General features: G+C 33.8%; 1 protein-coding gene across 2 annotated transcripts in view; it reads left to right on the forward strand.

The window, feature by feature from the left end:
• Positions 1 to 16,488, forward strand: part of IBTK (inhibitor of Bruton tyrosine kinase) — a 92,326-nt gene that overhangs the window by 25,995 nt on the left and 49,843 nt on the right. Inside the window, exons 7-16 of one of the 2 annotated variants that reach the window (XM_047101499.1) lie at positions 2,884 to 3,001; positions 3,085 to 3,265; positions 5,481 to 5,604; positions 7,853 to 8,030; positions 11,040 to 11,217; positions 12,445 to 13,044; positions 14,233 to 14,319; positions 15,369 to 15,451; positions 15,537 to 15,574; positions 16,033 to 16,129. In XM_047101499.1, the coding sequence (XP_046957455.1) occupies positions 2,884 to 3,001; positions 3,085 to 3,265; positions 5,481 to 5,604; positions 7,853 to 8,030; positions 11,040 to 11,217; positions 12,445 to 13,044; positions 14,233 to 14,319; positions 15,369 to 15,451; positions 15,537 to 15,574; positions 16,033 to 16,129 (1,684 nt within the window). The remainder of the gene's footprint in view (positions 1 to 2,883; positions 3,002 to 3,084; positions 3,266 to 5,480; positions 5,605 to 7,852; positions 8,031 to 11,039; positions 11,218 to 12,444; positions 13,045 to 14,232; positions 14,320 to 15,368; positions 15,452 to 15,536; positions 15,575 to 16,032; positions 16,130 to 16,488) is intronic. The other variant, XM_047101500.1, reaches the window with a different exon arrangement.

Below are 16,488 nucleotides of genomic sequence, written 5' to 3' on the forward strand. Positions count from 1 at the left end.
GAAAATCTGCCTCTGCACAGAAATCCTACCTGGCAAGATTATTTGAGGGGACGTAGGTTCAAAAGCCACTGTTATTTGTTCTAATTTCCAGCTCCCATTTGCACAGCCACCACTGCTCAATTTCACAGACCTAGTTCACAGAACTAGGAGTGGTGCTCTAAATTAATATATTACTAGAATCATCACTTAATAACAAACGTGTTTTCAGCTCATAAAATTTTGTATTTCAGAGGTTAAATTTCTTTACTGGTTTAATCCTCTGGATTTAAATTTTTTAGGTATATGGGGTGCCTTGGTGGCTCAGTTGGTTAAGCGTCTGACTTGATTTTAGCTCAGGTCATGATATCACTGTTTGTGGATTTGAGCCCCACATCAGGCTCCATGCTGTGCAGAGCCTGCTTGGGATTCTCTCTCTGCCCCTCCCCCTCACGCACGTGTGGCACTCTCTCAAAATGAATGCATAAACTTAAAAAATAAAACTATTAGATATACATTTTTTATTTACTAAATTATTAAATCTAATGCTTTTCCATTGTGGATGAATAATGGATCAAAAGGAAGTATTACTCAGAAATAGAGGTACTCTCCAATCTGTGGTACTTTTTGGTTGGAAGATCCATTTTCTATAGTGTGGAATTTGTGGATATTTCATCATTTTGTAGATTTCTTTAGAAATGGTAGATTTTATTTCTGTTTTTATTCCCATTTTGTGGCTGTCTTGGAGCTTTGGGTTGATATGGACATACCCAGTATTCTCAACTGGGGTTACTTTTGCATCTCCAGGAGCCATTTGGCAATGTGCAGAGACATTTTTAGTTGTTGCACTGTGGGTAGGGGCGGGAGTGGTGCTACTGACATCTAGTATGTAGAGTCCAGGGACACTGCTAAACCTGTAATTTACAAGATAGTCCCCTACAACAAAGAATCATCAGGCTGAAAATGTCAATAGTGCTGCCCTGAATATGTCAAATTTTTTTTTTCATTTTCTTCATTTTCCTTTTTTTTTTTTTTAATCTGGTAAGTGTACTGTTTAATTTCCATCCGCTCTTTCACCCTTCTCCCCACCCACCCACCCACCACCTCTCTGGTGACTTTCAGTTCTTTATAGTTAAAAACCTCTTTCTTGATTTCTGTCTTTTTCTCCTTTGCTCATTTTTTTTCTTAAATTCCACATGTGAATGAGATCATATGGTATTTATCATTCTCTAATTTTGCTCAGCATTATTCTCTGTAGCTCTGTGTTGTTGCAAATGGAAAGATTTCTTTCTTTTTTTTTTTTTTTGGTGGCTGAATAATCATCTATTGATGGATGCTTGGGCTGCTTCCATGATTTGGTTATTGTAAATAATGCTGCAATAAACATGGGTATACATGTATTCCTTTAAATTTTGAGTAAATACCCAGTAGTGTGATTCTTGGATCATAGGATAGTTCTATTTGTAATATTTTGAGGAAACTCCATACTGTTTTCCACAGTGGCTGCCCCAGTTTGTATTCACACCAGTGCAAGAGGGTTGTTCCCCTTTCTCCACATCTTTGCCAACAATTGTTTGTGTTTTTGTTTTTAGCCATTCTTCCAGGTATGAGGTGATATCTCATTGTAGTGTTGATGTATTTCCCTGATGATGAGCATCTTTTTATGTATGTGTCTGTGGCCATCTGTATGTCTTCTTTGGAGAAATGTCTGTTCATGTCTTCTGCCCATTTTGAGTGGATCATTTGTTTTTTGGGAATTGAATTGTGTCAATTCTTTATATATTTTAGATACTAACCCTTCATCAGATATGTCATTTGCAAGTATCTCCTCCCATTCAGTAGGTTCCCTTTTGGTTTTGTTGATTGTTTCCTTTGCTGTGCAGAAACTTATTTTAATACAGTCTCAGTAGTTCATTTCTGCTTTTATTCCTCTTGCCTCAGGAGACCTATCTAGAAAAAAGTTGCTATGGCCAGTTTCAGAGAGATTACTGCTTGTATTCTCTTCAAGGATCTTTATGGCTTCAGGTCTCGCATTTAGGTCTTTTATCCATTTTTGAGTTTATTTTTGTTTATGGTGTAAGAAAGTCATCCAGTTTCATTCTTTGGCATGGAGCTGTCTATTTTTCCCAGCACCATTTTTTGAAGAGACTGTCTTTTTCCCATTGTTTTTTCATTCCTACTTAATCAAAGATTAATTGACCATATAATTGTGGATTTATTTCTGGGTTTTCTGTTTTGTTCCATTGATACATGAGTATTTTTATGCTAATACCATACGGTTTTAATTATTACTACTTTGTAATATACTTGAAATCTGGAATTGTGATACCTTCAGTTTTGTGTTTCTTTTTCAGGATTGCTTTGGCTATTCCTGGGATGCAAGGGTGGTTCAGTATTTGCACAGCAACTAGTGTGATATGTTATATCAATAAGTCATCTGGTTAAAAATGTCAGTTGTGCCATTGAGAGACCCTGAATGTGCCAATATTTGCACAACAATCAGTATGATATGTTATGTCAATAAGTCATCTGGCTAAAAATGTCAGTAGTGCCATTGAAAGACCCTAAATGTGTCAAATTTAAAAGTACTACATTTTCTGATGAAATGAAAATGCCTGTTTTGCATATTGCTGGTTGATAGTTTGAATGATTTGGTTGTATACCATGCCAATTTTTTATATGTTAAAATTGCTGACTTAAAATGGCTATATCAAAATGTCTTGTGTTCTGAGAAGAGTTGGAGTCTCAGTGTTAGTGCTGAGATCTGTTAGTGAATTCTGTCATTAGAACTTGAGGGGGTACTGATGGTGAGTATGCCATATATTGATACCTTCATCAACTGGATCTTGTAAAAATTGTACTAGTTCATAGATACATAGTAAACTGCTGTCTTGTCTTTTTGAATAGATGCAGGCAAAATATCTGAAAGGAAGGACAGTCATTGGAGTAGCAGCAGGCAGGTTTCATACAGTGCTATGGACTAGAGAAGCTGTTTACACTATGGGACTAAATGGTGGACAACTGGGTAAGAAGTCTTGATGACAATGTCTGAAAAAAAATTGAATTCTTAAAGTGGATATTTTGTGATTTATTTGTGCAATTTTTTAGGTTATTTGCCAGATCCCAATGGAGAAAAGTATGTAACTGCTCCTCGTCAGGTCTCTGCCCTTCATCATAAGGATATCACTTTGTCTTTGGTTGCTGCAAGTGATGGGGCCACAGTCTGTGTTACCACGAGGGGAGATATTTACTTACTTACAGACTATCAGTGCAAAAAGATGGCTTCTAAGTAAGTGTATTTCTGTAAAGAAATCTCACTTTAATAATAACTCAACTCTTCCAGCAAAACTCTGATTATCAGCTTTATGCTATATGATCTGAAGTGTCGGATTGAGAAAGTGGAATGGAGAAAATTTAAAACTGAAAGGAAAGAGTTTTTGCATTTGATGACCTTAGTCTTTTGGCAAGCATCCAGGGAATGTATGTAGTAGACGTTCTCTGTAGGGACACCTGGGTGGCTCTGGCTCAATCGGTTAAGCATCTGACTTCGGCTCAGGTCATGATCTCATGGTTCGTGGGTTCAAGCCCCATGTCCAGCTCTGTGCTGATAGCTCAGAGCCTGGAGCCTGTTTCAGATTCTGTGTCTCTTTCTCTCTCTCTGCACCTCTCCTGCTCACACTCTTTCTCTGTCTCAAAAATAAACAAACATTAAAAAATTAAAATTCTCTGTAAATTATAAAGCAGTATTTCTGAATTATGTTTAACATATGGTTAAGGGTGACCTATAAATTTCATTTTTTTAATGCTTCAGGTACACAAAACTAGATTAATCATAATTCTTGGTTTGTGACACAATCATCATTGGTTCATGTGTACCCCCTTTTTTTTTTGTTATGTACTTCTTTATTTAAAAAAAAATAATCATATACCATGGATTCAGTCCATGTATTTATAACTAAGTGGTATATTTTTTATCTTTATATTTGTGTAGCCTATTGTTACTGAAAGTAAGTCTAGTAGAATGCAGTTAATTTAGCAGCAGTTGGTTGGCTCATCAAAAAGCCAGGTAAAGCAGGGAATCCTAGAACTAAGGTGTAAATATCAATAGGTCCACCAGTTGGAGTTCCCTCCCTATCTTTCATGCATAAGCCATACCCAGAAGGTGTCATCTCTGATTTCATCTTGAACAGTGTAAGGAGCAAGTGATTAAAACAATTGTGAGATAAATTAATATGGTAAGAGTCCTTTACTTTTCATACATTTTCAATCTTATATAGTCGATTAATCCATTTCTGGTTTGACAGCAGTTTTTTGCTTTACATATTTCATGTGTCATTCCAAAGTATTCAACTTTCAGAAAAAACATTCTTTTAAGAGTAATATTTTATTGGCTTATATGTTATCTTATTCAATAATTACAGTAATAAATACAAGTAGAGAAATACATCTTGGAACAAGTAAGATGAAATTCAACTACCTGGAAGAGTATAGCTCAATTAGTGGAAGCAATAGTGTGCAGGATTTCTAAAGATTCGCCATCTAACTTTTAAATAAGCAATCAGGCATTTAATTTGAAATGCAACAAAATGTGCCTTTGCTATTGTAAATGAGATGGTACTTCATAAACAGATTCCATCCATGAAATTAGCTTACGAGCAGAGAATGTCAACCATCAGTTTGCCACAATTTAGCTTCTATGTGTAACAATTGGAAGGGTATTAATTGTAGGTCATATTTCAGTTTTAGAAACATGAAAGTGAACATAAATGTTTCTTGGAATTGACTAGCTTTTTTTCTGATCATGAGGTAGTTTTTTTTGGATATTAGATTTTGTTATTGATTAATAACATTAAATTGTGTAAATATGTTATAGCCAAGTTTCTAACTAAGAAAATTCTTTTGTTACAAATTGTCACCACATAGTAATTTTGAAAAGTAAAAAATAAAAAAAAAATCTTAATGCAAGCAAAGTATCTAAAAGGGAGTACAATGACTGGACTAGCAGTAGGTTTCACACAATGCTATGGGCATATCACATGTGCAGATATAATGGAATGGCTAGTGGATGTGTTATTAAATTAGTAATGATTTTCCTGGTAGCTGTAGCTATTTAGGGTTGTCCATATTTGAAATTAAGAATTTGTTTCATTTTGAATTTAAAGTTTTTCATTTCTGTTAAATTGCAAATATACTTAGGAGCTTTTAGTTTTATCAGTTACTTAAAATAGAGTGAACGTGTGCATTAGCAAGTGGGGCTTTAAGTGTCAAATGTGTGTATATGTGTGGGTAGAGGCATTTGGGAGGGAAGGACTTGCTATAAAAAGAAATGGCCATTATGTAGGGGAAACTTATGAAAAGAAGGGACTAAGGATACCAAAGTCCAAATCATCTTCCTTTACCTTTCACAATAATCACCCTAGATTATTGTTTGAATAGTAATTTCTTTAAAATCAAGCATGTGTATTTTAGAGAACATATTAATGTAGAATTTTTTTTTCACCTAGGCAACTAAACTTGAAAAAAGTTCTTGTTTCTGGGGGGCGTATGGAATACAAGGTTGATCCTGAAAATTTGAAGGAAAATGGAGGTCAGAAAATCTGCATTCTTGCAATGGATGGAGCTGGAAGGGTGAGTGTATATTTATGCAAAAATGTAGTAATTTTGTTCTCAGTTGATAGCTGTAGAGGACCTGATAATGCGAACATGAATTACCATGATAATGATTTCTATTGACTTTATTTCTCTCTTTTTGACATCTAGTACTAATTAGTATGGAGCTGGTACTTCAGGGAAAGTTTGGTGACATTAACAAAGCTGCCCTGTGAAACATTAGTTAAAACTGTAGCTCCAGATTTCATTTACTGTGCTTAAAATGGAAATACGGGATTTTGATGGATTATTTGATATGTATACTGAGTACTGATAAAGATATCAAGTTGAATAGATACGATATATGTAACTACTCTTTTAAAAAAGTAATAGCTAAACAGGTAGTAATAAAAATTTGGTGCATAATTAGAAAGTTTTCCCCCTATTTAGTGTTTTTTTTTTGTTTTTTTTTTTTTTAAGTTTATTTGAGAGAGAGTGAGCAGAGGAGGGGCAGAGAGAGAAGGGGGGAAAGAGAATTCCAAGCAGGCTCCATACCATCAGTGGAGAGCCTGATGTTGGGCTCGAACTCACAAACCGTGAGATCATAACCTGAGCTGAAACCGAGAGTCAGACACTTAACCGACTGAGTCGCCCAGTTGCCCTTCTCCAGATTTAGTTTTATTTTTTTTTTTTTTTTTTTTTTATTTTATTATTTTTTTTTTTTAAATTTTTTTTTTTCAACGTTTATTTATTTTTGGGACAGAGAGAGACAGAGCATGAACGGGGGAGGGGCAGAGAGAGAGGGAGACACAGAGTCGGAAACAGGCTCCAAGCTCTGAGCCATCAGCCCAGAGCCCGACGCGGGGCTCGAACTCACGGACCGCGAGATCGTGACCTGGCTGAAGTCGGACGCTTAACCGACTGCGCCACCCAGGCGCCCCCAGATTTAGTTTTAAATGTATGTATATTTTCAGAGGCTGTAACTGTCATATATAAAAGATAATGTATTTCTAGATCACTATATGATGATTCTCTAATCTCTCTCCATTTAAGTAGAGTTCTAATTTTAGTTCCCTGTTCAAATATGTCAGTACATTTCTCTAATGAAATTGTTAAATTAAAAGTATACATTAGTAACATAAAGAATTTTACACTGTGGCTAGAAAAACACAGATTGTTATTTGTTTATGAAGTAGAAACATACAATGAGAATATTTTCTGAGGTTTACATAGTGCTATAAAATTTGACATTTTTGAAATTGAAGAATTAATCATAAAGCTCCACCTACTGGTACTGAACAGATATAAACCTATAGTTGATCATTTTAACATAGGGAAGTATATTAGAATTAGAGTTCTAATTTGTACTAATGGAAGCAGAGGCATGCGATTACACAAGTAGTACAAAAAACATTTGACTCTAGGATATGTTTCATTTATATTAATATGGATCTAGTTTATACCTCTGGATTTTTACTTTCTGCAAAATTAGAATCTTACTATGAAAAACCAAGCTCTGAAGGAATCAATCAGTATAGTCTTTTTTATGTAACTTTTGAGTGATCTTGGAAAATAACCATTTTGTTTTAGTTTTTTTAATTATGAGGGGATTGAACTTCTAAAACTAAGCAGTATTAATTTTTCAAATGAGATCTTTCTTGGAATGCAAATATGTAAAGCAGACAAGAGTTGCTGCTCTGGATAAAGCTGGATTGTGAAACTCAGCACCCCACCTCTCATTATTTTCTCCATCCCTGAGCATCAGCGTCTAAGCCATTTCTCAGGAACACTAAGATTTGCAGAACCACTTGGAAGCCATAACTGTATTATGAGTTTTCTATCTCTAAGATTTTGTTTTAGTTTTATAATTGGGTTATTCATACATCTCCTTTTTTTTGAGAGTTAAAGTTTGGGTTTTCATAGGGTGATTTTCATTCTTGCAAATAGATGGTACTGCACAAGTCTGATATCTAAGATATAGCTTTCATAATTTTTTATCATTGTAGCAAATCTGTTTGCCAAAAACAAGTAATACTGAAAATTACTTCTTCTTAAGAGGAGTGTCTTTGAAATATTTTTAATGCTTCGTATTTGTTTGATATACTTTTTTCTGGAAGACACAGTTCTTTAAAAATAGATTTTTATAGTATCTTTTTTCCATAGAAGAATGAACATTGAAACATTAATTAGAACTTTTATTTTATAGATACTCTTTCCTGATTTCAGTTTTTGGTTGTTCAAATGCTGTATGGGAATATATTTATATTCCAATGTAATTTGGTTTTAGGTATTTTGCTGGAGATCAGTCAGCAGTTCCCTGAAGCAGTGTCGATGGGCCTATCCACGCCAGGTGTTCATTTCTGATATTGCTTTAAACAGAAAAGACATTTTATTTGTCACACAGGATGGAGAAGGATTTAAAGGGAAGTGGTTTGAAGAAAAAAGAAAGAATTCTGAAAAGAAAGGTCAGTTCATATACATGAGTAGTACATAAAGTACCTTTCAGTTAACTTTTTAATTTTGCAAGTATTTATCATTAGGTTTGACAAGTATTATTAGGTTTTACCCTTAGGTCTCCTCTTTTGGTTGCGGTTTGTGTGTGTGCAGGTAAGCAGAGTGAATTCAGTCCACTTAAATCGAGTTTTCAACCTTTCATCTGTCTCAGTAGATCTTGAGGTCACGGCTCCTTCCTATCGGTAATAGAAGATCACTACTGTTAATAGAACATTACACTGTTGCTAGCCTTGGCTCAAGGGGCGGGGAAGTGTAAAGTTTAAAAAAAAAAAAAACAGCTTCCCAGATGCTTTTTTTTTTTCTTTTTTTAAAAAATTTTTAATGTTTGTTTATTTTTGAGAGAGAGCAAGAGACAAAACATTAGTTGGGGAGGGGTAGAGAGAGAGGGAGACACAGAATCTGAAGCAGGCTCCAGGCTCTGAGCAGTCAGCACAGAGCCCAATGTGGGGCTCCAACCCATGAACCGTGAGATCATGACCTGAGTTAAAGTCAGATGCTTAACCGACAGAGCCACCCAGGTGCCCCTCAGATGCATTTGAACCATCTTCCAAGCTCCAATTTTACTCTTCCTCCCTATGTTGAGAATTGAGTGGCTTGTACTTTTTTTTTTTACATGTATATATACAGTTAAAGTTTTTAAACAGTACATTTCATGACTTAAGGGAAAATTATGGAAAGAATAAAGTTTTCATATTTATTGAGAATTTTAAAAAGAAAAGGTAGTTGTATTAAACAGCTGCTAAATAGAGATGTTTTATTTCATTCCTTGATGAATATAAAGGATAGCTTTAAGATGCCACCATTGAAAATAGAAGCTTTTCATTATATAGTTCATTCTTAATTTTTTCTGATTATAAATTTATAAATGTTTGGATTACTTGCATTGTTTTTTAACTTAGGTTAGCAACTTTTTTCTTTCATTCATAATTATTCTCTGTTGATTTTTCTTCTGGAGAAACTAGAATACATTTACTTCTTCACAGTTCATTGGCCCCACCATAGCCCATGTCACATGGACAACTGCAAAAAAATATGTTGCCTTATTTGTACTCTTGTTTCTTTTTATCTGTTCTTAACTGATTATCAGAGGGATCTTTTAAGATCTGATTCTAATATTCCTGTGTTTTTAAAAACTCTTTAATGATTTCTGCACTTGCTAAACATGGCCTCTACAGCCCTTGCTCTGACCCTTGTCTATGTCTCTGAAATCATCTTGATTTCTCTCCCTTTCATTTACCACTCTCCAGTCACATTGACCTTCAGATTTTCAATTTTGTTCAGTAGTCCCAGGGCTTTTTCTAATTTTTCACATCTCAGCTTAATTTGTATGTCAGAAATGTTTTCACAGATCCCATAATCTAAATTGAGAGTACCCAATTTCACTTCTCATATTCCCTTTGTATTTTCATTATGCAGTTCATTTTTATTTGTTTTCATGTATTTATCTTTGTGACTAATTTTTTTAATGCTTTTTTCCTATCAGACTGTTAAGATGGCAAGGACCTTAACTGCTTTACTGTATCCTTAGCATTCAGCATATTTTCTGACAGATAGTAGTCCCTTATTAAACTATCCGTTGAATAAATAAATCAGTTATTGTATGCTAAAACATATATAAAGCACATTTATACTCAGACAATTACAAACATTCTTCAAAATCATAAAGCCACAGTGGAGTGATTAATGATTTGTTGTATTTTATTTCTTTATAGATTATGCAAGTCTGTAAACATTTAAAGTATATTTATTACATGCCAGATATAGGACTATGCTTTAATGATACAAAATATATGTAAGATGGGCCCCTGTTTTCAGACACTCATAAGTTTGTAGGGATAGTAGACATGTATATAAATATTTACAGTTTAAAAATACTAATATATTTATGTTAGGTTTTTTGAGAGCACAGAAACTGAAATAACTTGAGTATCAGAGTAAGGTTAGGAAAGCCCTCTAAGACTGAAATAGGGTGAATTTGAGAGAGTAACCAAAATGCAGGTTTTGACTTGTAAATGTTGGAAGTCCTTGGAATTGAATTCATGATCTCTGCTCCCACATCTGTTTTGCAATGTTTTCTTTCCAACTAAATGGTTACCTTTGACACCTCACATCCCCCTCCCCCCCCCCCCCGCCCATCCCTGTATCCAATCTGTCACCAAGTTTTTTCACTTAAGTCTCAAGTATTTCTGAAATCTTTCCACTTGCTTGAGTTTCATTGCTACAGTAACTTCAGTGTTATCATTTATTTTTTTCTGGATTCTTATTAAAGTCATTTCCTAAATGATCTCTTTGTTTTTATTTTTAATCACTTCCAACATTCTTCATATTGCAGCTGGAGTCATTTCTTTGCATGCAGATTTCATACTTTTCTTTCATAGCCTTGATCTGACTTGTAATGATACAATCATTTGTTTAAACATCTGTCTTCTCTGCTACATTGTGTACTCCCAAGATGGTAGGGACATGCCTAACATCACTACTGTATCACAAGGGATAGACTGATGATCACTGTATCACAGGAGCACAGTGTAGTCACTCAGATATTTGCTGAATAAATGGAAGAATGGAGAAGGAAGTGGGGGAACAAACAAGCATACAAATTATGAGGATGCTAAATTTACATATTTTTAATGCAAGCTGAGGAATTTTAGAAGCCAGTATAGCACTAGATTTGTTTTTTAGAAAGATAACTTTGGTTGCAGTGTGGAGGATGTTTTTGCTGAAAGGGATGAAATTGTGGATAATTGAGAATCGACTCACCAAAATTTCCTGTTTCATACCTGTACATAGGGTACAAATTGTGTTGAAGAGAGGGAGGATATAGTTCTTCAAGAGGACTGACTTCTATATGAAAGATATTTCCATATTCTAGTTGTTTTTCTATTTTCTTTACTCTTAAACCATTTTAATAGCTTCAATAAAGCCTCCATTAATGAAAGTTTATTTATTTTTCTTTTTAGCAGAGATTTTATCAAATCTTCATAATTCCTCATCAGATGTGTCTTGTGTCTCTGATATAAATAGTGTGTATGAAAGAATTCGACTTGAGAAACTTACTTTTGCCCATAGAGCTGTTAGTGTCAGCACAGATCCAAGTGGATGCAACTTTGCAATCCTGCAGTCAGATCCTAAAACAAGGTACACTTGTATATATTAAATTTCATTTTTTAGAAGAAATAATCCCTTTCTTTTGTTTTCAGTAGCTGCTGGAACAAATTTAATTGAACTGCTTTTGCCAAGACTTGAAGAGACTTTAGACATAAAATCATATTAGCTGGATAACTCAAAGGTGGAATTTGTTATAGGAAATGATGAGAGTTTCTTTTCGTTTGTAAACTGATACTTATTGAAAATACTGAAGATACATATGTACATGCACAATATTTATATTGTAGTACTTAAGATGTACTCTAGGTTCTCAGATTCTGAGAAATATAAATATTTGTTATGTAGTTTGAAAAAATATCTAACCCTTGAATATGAAAATTAATAAAAGAAGAGGTAGTATATAGTCATCTGTAGGGTAGTGTGACTCTCAGTGCAAATCTTTCCTAAGTCACATTAGTAGAGAGATGACAGGTTAAGATAAATATTAAATATTTAATAAATATTTATAGGGTACTGTTGGGAAGAAATCCTAGAAGCAGGGTGACCATCCAACCTGGTTTGCCCAGGTCTGTCCCATTTAAAGCACCAAAAGTCTCATCTCCTGGAAAACCCCTCAATCCAGGACAAACTGGGAGGATGGTTCCCCTACCTGGAAGGGTGGAATGTGGATTGGGAAGGTGTGATAACATTCTTACAGTATTGAAACAATCAGTGTTGTGGACTGATTATATGTCTTTGTGTGTGTTTATCTTTACTTCCTGAGTTTCTGAACTATTCTGGGATCATACCTGAAGTATTTGCTCATTTCTTTGTATATTTGGTTTTCTTCACTTAAAAGGATAAAGAATAAAAGGATACAAAAGAAAAGGTTGAGAACTGTACCCTTTTTTGGATGTTTTTAGTTTTATAGTTCTTTGTGTTTAGTTACAGTCATTTAGAAAATTTCTATGAAGTGGTCATTTGGATTTATAGCCTAGTGTTTCCCTATAGAAATAGAAAACACTGCTTCTAAAGGAAAATTTAAATCTTGTCATTTTAGTTTAGGAGAAAAATAGAAAAAGGAATAGAAACATTTTAAAGAGTAATATAGTATCTAAGACTGTGCAGTATGCTTATATTTTAGGAAATACCAGATATAAAGTCTCGTAAGTTTGTAACTAAAAAAGAAATTGTACTTTAAAAGGAGAAGAGGTTAGGGATGCTTTTTTTTTTTTTCATTTTCTTGAAAGTAAAAATGATTTTTTGTTTCATTTCTAGCCTTTATGAAATTCCAGCTGTATCTTCATCATCCTTTTTTGAAGAGTTTGGCAAACTGTTAAGGGAAACAGATGAAACGGACAACATACATGATGTGACATTTCAAGTTGGCAATAGAATCTTCCCTGCACATAAATATATTTTGGCAGTGCATTCTGACTTTTTTCAAAAATTGTTTCTTTCAGATGGGACTACTTTAGACTTTGCAGATGTTTACCGGAAAGATGAAGATTCTGCAGGATGCCATCTCTTTGTGATAGAGAAGGTTCATCCTGACTTGTTTGAGTACCTTTTACAATTTATATACACAGATACTTGTGACTTTTTACTTCATGGCTTCACACCAAGAATGAACTTAAACAAAAAACCAGAAGAATATCAGGGCGCTCTGAATTCTCATTCAAATAAAATGAATTGCCATGAAGATAATCAGAAGTCAGCATTTGAAGTTTACAGAAGTAATCAAGCTCACACAGTTAATGAAAAGCAGAAAAGCAAACCTAAATCTTCCAATAAAGGGAAAAGTATTGGGGAAGATGATCCTGTAAGAATGTTGCAAAATGTTGCAAAGAAATTTGGTTTCAGTAATTTGAGTAGTAGGTATGGCCTCTCCTTAATATCTATTCTTGAACCTCATTATGTCCTTCTTTTAGAAATTCTTCTTTTTCTTGTCTACTCCTCTTTTCCCCTCCCCCAACTCTCTCCCCAACCCTCCTTTTTAGAGGGAGGTACATGGATATGTTCTTTCTTTCCTTTCTTCTAAAGCTATCTCTGCAGGACTCACTGGATTAAAACATTAAAGGATGAGGAGGCTGTTAGTCGGTTTGAACTCTCTATGGTGTTTGTATAACAGGGATCTGGAATGGTAGGCAGTGTGGTATGCTGGAAAGAGAACTATCTTTTGAATTAGAAATACCTATATGTGCCTCTTTACTATGACTGCCTGGAGCCAAGATTTCTTAGTTTCTTTGAACTTCAGTTTCTCAGTAAAGAAAATGGTGGGGGGGGGGTGGATAATTGTGATCTCATGTAGTTTTGTTATATAGCGTGTGTAAAATGCCTAAGGCAGTATTTGTCATATAAGCCAGATTCTTTGGAATTCTTGTTTTTCTTAAAGTATGTATATTGCTTGTGAAAGTATAATCTTATGTGTGGGGTAGGAGCAGAGGAAGAGTGTATATCTTGTTTCCTATATAAAAACACTAATGGGCTTTGTGGTATGATTTTGATATATTTTTTGTCAGTGATGATATTTAATATACAGTTGACCCTTGAGAAACATGGGTTTGACCTGTGCAGATCCACTTGTATTCAGATTTTTTGTGATAAATGCAGTATAGTACTGTAAATGTATTTTCTCTTATGTTTTTCTTAACATTTTCTTTTTTCCACATTATTGCAAGAATATAATATGTAAATGAATATAACATACAAACCACAGACATACAAACAGATCTACTCTTTGATACTGGGAACACTTCCAGTCAACAGTAGGCTCTTAGTCGTTAAATTTCTGGGGAGTCAAAGTTATATGCAGATTTCACCTCCTTGGAGGGAGTGCTGGTGGTGACTCTAACCCCAGCATTGTTTACGAGTCAACTGTACTTTGAATTGAACTAAAATTGAAGGAGAATATATGGTACTTTTTTTTTTTATCACAGAGTAGGGTTTGTTGAGATACTTTTCTAGGTGATATAAATTATATAATCAGGTTCAGATGTAAGGTACTGTAATTTGCTAGATTTTCGTTTTGGTCCATCAACTTAATTTTTATCTACTCTTTGACAGGTTAGATGGAGTCAGATTTGAAAATGGAAAAATTAATGTTATTGAGAAGAAAACTGGTAACAAATCAAAGCTAAATCAGAAGAAATGGTAAGTTAGGAAATGAAGACAAACTTTTCATCTCTAGATTTTGAACCTAACTAAGTATGAAAACAGAGCCCTTCTTACTGACATATGAAACAAAATATGTGAATAGATACCCTTTTACCTTTACTAGTCTTCATTTCTAGAAATATTGGAGAACTGTTAAGGTAAGTGGATAAAATATTAACTTCTCAGTAAGACATTTAAACAGTTTTTTTTAACAGTTTTTTAACAGTTTTTTCATTATAAATGAAAAAAATTTTTATTTTTTCTTGCCCAAGTTTTGTATTTTTCAATAGGTAGGAAATAGTGTTACCCTAAAACCAAACTAATTATGCCTCTGCATCATTATGATTATTTCCTTTAGTATAAGTTTTTTAATAATAACAAAAATATTTAGAATATAATTTATTAAAAAGTTTTTGTGAGGCATGTGGGTGGCTTGCTTGGTTAAGCGTCCGACTTCCGCTCAGGTCGTGATCTTGTGGTTCCTAAGTTTGAGCCCCCCATCAGGCTCGCTCCTGTCAGTCTGTCAGCTCACTTTGGATCCTCTGTTTCCCCCCCGCACCCCTCCCCCACCTGCGCTCTCCCCAAAATACATACATACATACTAAAAAAAAAAGTTTTTGTTTTTAGGTATTTTTACTTTGTAGGTGATAAGTTCTGGAGAAAGAAACTATGGAGATATCTAGATTGTGCTTAGCAAAGAATAGGTTGTAAAAGGAACTGACTTAAAGACCTTTGATCATGATGTCACTTACTATTATATTATTAAAATTTGGTCTGGCCTGTACCGAAAAAGGAAAATTAGAAGTCTGTTCTTGAATATTTATCTGTATTCAGTTCCCTTTAAATATTCTTTATTATAAGGCCCTTATTATCTTTCCTCCAGTGGAAGGAGATGAAGTACTTTATTTTTATGTATGCCCTCAAGTTGTTTGTTGTCTGCTATCTTTAATTAAGACAAAATCAAGCCAAATACTATAATAAATTTTCTACTTGCTAAATATGTAAAGAAATCACTCTTGCTTCTATTAAAAAAAATTTTTTTTCAGTTCGTTTCTATGTGATGTGACCATGAAATCAGTGGATGGAAAGGAATTTCCTTGTCATAAGTGTGTTCTTTGTGCCAGACTTGGTAAATATACTTTTTATTAGTTCCTGATTTGTTGGTTTTAGTATTGTTTTACTGTTCTAATAGCTTGTACTTTTTCTTTTCTCAGAATATTTTCATAGTATGCTGAGTAGTTCATGGATTGAGGTAAGATTTAAGTTGAAAACACATGGCTGGTAATCACACTTTTTAAAATATATCCTATATATTTAGTATAATATACTAAAGAAATTTAAAATGGGAGCCTGATATTTTAACTTAATTTTATTTTTGTATTAAACTTGATTTATGCTGAAGCCTGCTGGAAAATAGCAGCATTTAGAATTAAAACTTATTGCAGAAAGGCTTCTTAAATCAAAATTTCCCCTTTATTATTTAGATGTGTATTTGGAATACCAGTGTATTTGGTTTTTGTTTCAATTTTTCTTGCTACTCCATGTTATAAGGCATTTTAAAATTAAACGTCTGTCATTTTAGCTTTGTGTTTTATAAATGTTTTTTTTGTTTTTTCTTTTTGCATTTGATGTGATTCCTGTTCAGAATTTTCTGTACCAGTCAGAATGTAGTTTTTTGTAGTTTAAAATTAATTATTTTACTTTATTTAGGCTTCCACTTGTACAGCTCTGGAAATGCCAATACATTCTGACATACTGAAAGTTATTTTGGACTACCTCTATACTGATGAAGCTGTGGTGATAAAAGGTATTCATAAGAGGACATTTTAGATGTTTAAGATATAATTGAATAATGGCAAAATCAACATGAATCTTTAATCTAATTGAAATAAGCCATCAACAGAGGCTTAATTTAGAATAAGCAATAGGGATGATTACTAATAGTAAAGGAGTGGATAAAGAAAATTTTCATTACCTCTGTGAAAATGAGTTCTACAAGAATTATATATAATGGTTGAGATTAGATTGAACAGTTTCATACACTACTACTTATGTGATTGAGATGAGGAACTGCTGATATGGAGTATGGTTTTGACAAACACTTTACAAAGTTTTTTCTTGTTTGTTTTCCCCCTTGTGATAATATATCTGAGGGAAAAGAACTAG

The sequence above is a fragment of the Lynx rufus genome, unplaced genomic scaffold (genome assembly GCF_022079265.1).
Source record: "Lynx rufus isolate CCGP_SWC_20201006 ecotype Redwood Valley unplaced genomic scaffold, mLynRuf1.p SCAF_6, whole genome shotgun sequence".
NCBI classification, from domain to species: domain Eukaryota; kingdom Metazoa; phylum Chordata; class Mammalia; order Carnivora; family Felidae; genus Lynx; species Lynx rufus.